At 39.6% G+C, this 6,139-nt stretch overlaps 1 protein-coding gene across 1 annotated transcript; it reads left to right on the forward strand.

Moving 5' to 3' along the window:
* The first annotated feature begins 2,941 nt into the window (after positions 1-2,941).
* On the forward strand, positions 2,942-5,849 carry LOC127938817 (gap junction alpha-10 protein-like). Its single transcript, XM_052535710.1, has 2 exons — positions 2,942-4,353; positions 5,516-5,849. The coding sequence occupies exons 1-2, from the start codon at positions 2,950-2,952 to the stop codon at positions 5,552-5,554; spliced, it is 1,443 nt and encodes a 480-aa protein (XP_052391670.1). The 5' UTR covers positions 2,942-2,949; the 3' UTR covers positions 5,555-5,849.
* The last annotated feature ends 290 nt before the right edge of the window (positions 5,850-6,139 follow it).

The following is a 6,139-nucleotide window of genomic DNA, read 5'->3' on the forward strand; positions in this document are numbered from 1 at the left end:
AGCCACACTGAACACTGGTCAGCTTCACGTAACAAATTAGATTTCACTAGGCACAATGTTGAAATTTAATTAAAGCCTGCCACTTAAGCTCATTTACTTAGAGTAAGTGTCTACATTTGACCTTTTATAGTCTTTTTTTAATATAGAAAACAATATGTACAAGAATTCCAAGAATTTTAGCCAGGAAATGATCACATACAATTTTATAAATGCCAAAATACATAATGAACTTCTCTATATTTAAAACTTTTATATTTTGTACTGGCACACTCAAGTCTCACAGCTTACATGATTGTGGACAGAAGTTAAATCTGGTTTTCATCTTCTCTCTCATTACATCATTCTCAGACTACAGAAAATCTAAATATAGCCCTTCAAGCTTGCTTTGGCTATAAAATCGGACATGTCTCACTGATCATCATGTCACAAGGGCTGTATTAGTGAAATATTGACCTATTACTTACTAAATACTGCACAATACACTACTGCACAGAGCATTTTAAAAACGATACATTATTCTCACAATGGCCTCATCACAAATAATGGGGCCGCAATTTTGCGCATATGTAAAAATGTTGGTAGTCTGACTCTGTTCAAAGGAGTCAATACCAAGATGTCAAAAATTGTGGCTGCAATTATTTCCAGTTCACTCATCACACTGGAAAAGGAAGGTCGAGTCAAACACGGTGTTGTATTACTTATTATCTTATTATTAGGCTATATAGTAATAATATTGTCCATCTGTGCGCTGTGCATAGACAAAAATTTGCTTACTGGTTGCTGTATACATTATACTACAAAAGTAGTGGGAGTACTATAAATGTTTTTAATTAAACATGCTCTGGCACATTTCCAAACAAGTCATGGGGTATTTTGGGATTGCTGCTAATATGTTCCCCTAACCCGCCCTCAACAGTTGTGATGCAAGTTACCCCCTCAGGGTACCGTCTAGCCTACAGATCGATAACAGCACTGTATGAGTTCAATGCACAGAGAAACTGGACTTCATTCAACAAAGCAATGTTCACAGAGGAGTACTGAATACTCCCACGATAGGGAAAGGATACTGGAGTTATGATATTGTTTTAGTGTGATGGACTGATGCAGCACGTGTTCTGTGAATACCTCAAAAACGTAGGTTTCCCTTTATAGTTTGATGTAGTTAATCATTTTTATGTGACCTAGTCTGTCTGTCTATCTATCTATCTATCTATCTATCTATCTATCTATCTATCTATCTATCTACAGTATTGTTCAAAATAATAGCAGTACAATGTGACTAACCAGAATAATCAAGGTTTTTAGTATATTTTTTATTGCTACGTGGCAAACAAGTTACCAGTAGGTTCAGTAGATTGTCAGAAAACAAACAAGACCCAGCATTCATGATATGCACGCTCTTAAGGCTGTGCAATTGGGCAATTAGTTGAAAGGGGTGTGTTCAAAAAAATAGCAGTGTCTACCTTTGACTGTACAAACTCAAAACTATTTTGTACAAACATTTTTTTTTCTGGGATTTAGCAATCCTGTGAATCACTAAACTAATATTTAGTTGTATGACCACAGTTTTTTAAAACTGCTTGACATCTGTGTGGCATGGAGTCAACCAACTTGTGGCACCTCTCAGCTGTTATTCCACTCCATGATTCTTTAACAACATTCCACAATTCATTCACATTTCTTGGTTTTGCTTCAGAAACAGCATTTTTGATATCACCCCACAAGTTCTCAATTGGATTAAGGTCTGGAGATTGGGCTGGCCACTCCATAACATTAATTTTGTTGGTTTGGAACCAAGACTTTGCCCGTTTACTAGTGTGTTTTGGGTCATTGTCTTGTTGAAACAACCATTTCAAGGGCATGTCCTCTTCAGCATAGGGCAACATGACCTCTTCAAGTATTTTAACATATGCAAACTGATCCATGATCCCTGGTATGCGATAAATAGGCCCAACACCATAGTAGCAGAAACATGCCCATATCATGATGCTTGCACCTCCATGCTTCACTGTCTTCACTGTGTACTGTGGCTTGAATTCAGAGTTTGGGGGTCGTCTCACAAACTGCCTGTGGCCCTTGGACCCAAAAAGAACAATTTTACTCTCATCAGTCCACAAAATGTTCCTCCATTTCTCTTTAGGCCAGTTGATGTGTTCTTTGGCAAATTGTAACCTCTTCTGCACATGCCTTTTTTTTAACAGAGGGACTTTGCGGGGGATTCTTGAAAATAGATTAGCTTCACACAGACGTCTTCTAACTGTCACAGTACTTACAGGTAACTCCAGACTGTCTTTGATCATCCTGGAGGTGATCATTGGCTGAGCCTTTGCCATTCTGGTTATTCTTCTATCCATTTTGATGGTTGTCTTCCGTTTTCTTCCACGTCTCTCTGGTTTTGCTCTCCATTTTAAGGCATTGGAGATCATTTTAGCTGAACAGCCTATCATTTTTTGCACCTCTTTATAGGTTTTCCCCTCTCTAATCAACTTTTTAATCAAAGTACACTGTTCTTCTGAACAATGTCTTGAACGACCCATTTTCCTCAGCTTTCAAATGCATGTTCAACAAGTGTTGGCTTCATCCTTAAATAGGGGCCACCTGATTCACACCTGTTTCTTCACAAAATTGATGACCTCAGTGATTGAATGCCACACTGCTATTTTTTTGAACACACCCCTTTCAACTAATTCAACTAATTGCCCAATTGCACAGCCTTAAGAGCGTGCATATCATGAATGCTGGGTCTCATTTGTTTTCTGAGAATCTACTGAACCTACTGGTAACTTGTTTGCCACGTAGCAATAAAAAAATATACGAAAAACCTTGATTATTCTGGTTAGTCACATTGTACTGCTATTATTTTGAACAATACTGTATCTATCTATCTATCAATAATTTTTGTCTTAGAGATTTATAACCTTCACTCTCCCAGTTTTAGGTCATGTGAAAATGGGAGATTGGAACTTGCTAGGGAGCATCTTGGAGGAGGTTCACATTCACTCCACCATTGTGGGCAAAATCTGGCTCACCATTCTTTTCATTTTTCGTATGCTTGTACTCGGGGTTGCTGCTGAAGACGTGTGGGACGATGAGCAAAGTGAGTTTGTGTGCAACACAGAGCAGCCTGGATGCAAGAATGTCTGCTATGACCAGGCGTTCCCCATATCTCTCATCCGATACTGGGTCTTACAGATCATCTTTGTCTCTTCACCATCTTTGGTGTACATGGGGCATGCACTGTACCGGCTCCGAGCACTGGAGAAGGAGCGCCACAAGAAAAAAGCTCACTTGAAAGTGGAGCTGGAAGGAACAGAGGCTTTGGAGGAGCACAAAAGAATTGAGAAGGAGCTTAGGAAGCTGGAAGAGCAGAAGAAGGTGAGGAAGGCTCCTTTGAGGGGTTCCTTGCTGCGTACATATGTGTTGCATATCATAACAAGGTCAGTAGTGGAAGTGGGATTCATAGTGGGGCAATATGTGCTCTATGGTATCGGACTGTCACCGCTATACAAGTGCGAGCGTGACCCCTGCCCCAACAGCGTGGATTGCTTCGTCTCACGGCCAACAGAAAAGAACATCTTCATGATTTTCATGCTAGTCATTGCAGGGGTGTCCCTGTTCCTCAATCTCCTAGAGATATTCCACCTTGGTGTGAAAAAGATCAAGGAGACCATATATGGATCCAAGTACAGTGGAGATGACGAAAGTATTTGCAGGTCAAAGAAAAACTCCATGGTCCAACAAATATGCATCCTTACAAATTCCTCACCACAAAAACATATGCATTTGACGCACACTTCCCTTGTGGTGGTGCCCGATGGACAAATGGCACCTATGCCTCTCTATATGCCAATGACTGGTCCCCCATCTAGCCAGGAGGTGCCAAACAGCGACCTTAATGGATCTGAGCAGCCCCCCAGGCAGAACCGTCTTCCTAGTCAGCCTGAATTTCAGTCTCTCCAAACACTGGGAGCCACAGAACGACGACCCACTTTAGACAACCATCCGCACTCCTGCAGCAGCGAGGAGTCTGGGCCCAAGGGTTCTGGACCACTCAGAAACTTTGGTCAGCAGCCCAGAGCTTCACTCAGAGCCAGTAACATAGAGATACCAGCAGCGTTACGGAAACAGAGCAGAGTCAGTCAATGTAAAGACTTCAGTGAGGAGAGCGACTCCCAGGAGAGCGGGAACTACCCCACTGCCAGGAAAGCCAGCTTTATGTCGCGAGGGCTTTCAGAGAGCCCATCTGACAGTCCAACCTCCAAAAGTGGATCGGACACAGAAGCCAACCGTATAGCACAAGGGGAGAGTCCAGCTATGACACCGCCTCCTGCCGCTGGACGCAGAATGTCAATGGTGAGTAGAAGAACTGTATTTTGTTAACTGGCAGCTAGAGTCTGGCTGCAAATGGGAGCCAAACCAATGATAAAATGCCCAACTTTACAGCAGAAAAACACATTTACAGCCTGGTTCAAAAAATATATTTTGGTCTTTATTGCTAATTTTGCCCTTCACGACAATTGTGAGGGGGGTGTATTTTTTTATAAATCATTCTAAGCCTAAAAATTCTGCATAATTGATTGCATAATTGATTGCGCCAATATTATGAAGCTGCAGACTCGGAGCCTGAGCCTGCTGCATCTACAGTCCCGCACCCAGAGTCCCGCATCCTCAGTCCCCTTGTTTTTCGAGATCGATACACAACGCTATCTCACGACCAGTTTGTATGTATTTTAGGAGGTGGCTAATAATTTGTATGACCTCACACGTATGATTTTATATGATTTGTCTAAACCCCTGTGTTGTTTAGGTTTAGGGGCGGGGGTTAGGTGTAGGTCATTCGTACAAATTCATACGAATTGTGTAACTTGTAAAATACGTACGATTTGGTCACCTCAACCTCCTAGAATATATACGAATTGCAGGGAGATCAGGTTGCAAGGGTTCTTAGAATGCAAGACTCTGGGACCCCCGTCAAAGCTAGTTTGGTGTGGTTTCAGCAACCAGCTCTTTGCCTGTTTTCGATTATCCAGGAGTGACGCGCTGCTAAGATGGCGACAGCTGCCTCCGCCCACTTTTGGCTTCAAAAACACTCTTCAGAACCTGCGAGTGACGTTAGGGACACTACGTCCACAGTCTGAGATATGTGATATCAGACTTACCAGATACTAGTTACGAATAGTGTCATCACTTTGTCAACAAAATCATGAAAATCTTTATTTATTTTTTAAATTGTTATTTTGAAAGCAACAACAACAAAAAAACTGTTTAGAAAACAAAAAAGAAAGAAAGAAAAATGCTCATCATAACAGTAATAAGACAACAAGAGCAGTATTCAAATTACATTGTTATATCAAATGTTTAAATATATGTCTAAAAAGATGAAAATAAATAAATAAATGAAACAATTTGTTTTTAAGTGCAACTATTTTGGGATAGAGTATACATTTTAAGGATTAATATGTAGGCTAATGATTCATTCAGTAAATATAAATAAATTTCTCTCTTCTTTTTTCAGAGCATGATTCTGGAGCTGTCTTCAATCATGAAAAAGTGAAATTTTGGAGTTTGAAGTATCAACTGTCCTCTGAGCAGACAAGCAATGGGATGGATTTCGCAATATATTTCTCTGGCTTAATTTTCATTGACTCCATAATTGCTGCAATCATTGTGATTACACATTAACTAAATTAATTTAACTGAATTGCATACTGTAGTACAAAACAAAGCACAAATCATTTTTAACGCACCACTTTTTAGTGCTTGTATAGCATTTCTGGTTTTAACATGACATTAACAGTGTTTAATATGAGCATGAAATATGCTGCAACATTTTGTACATGAAATCCATGACAGAGCAATCAATGGATATCTATAAAAATAAATCATTCTTTAAAAATACAAAGTGACTTATGGCATTTCATTGACAATAAGTACATAAATAGATAGTGGTGGATATCGTTGGATATATTTGAATCAGTCCAGATTTATAGGCTAAGTTTTTAAGGTTTTTAAGTCCCTTAAAAAACAGGTTTTTAACATTTTTAGCAAAAAGCATCTTTTACTAATCTGCAATATTATATTATAAATATGCAGTATTATATTATAACTTTGGTTGCATTTCCCCAGTATTTAATACTTA

Source organism: Carassius gibelio, chromosome A20 (genome assembly GCF_023724105.1).
Source record: "Carassius gibelio isolate Cgi1373 ecotype wild population from Czech Republic chromosome A20, carGib1.2-hapl.c, whole genome shotgun sequence".
In the NCBI taxonomy this organism is placed as follows: Eukaryota; Metazoa; Chordata; class Actinopteri; order Cypriniformes; family Cyprinidae; genus Carassius; species Carassius gibelio.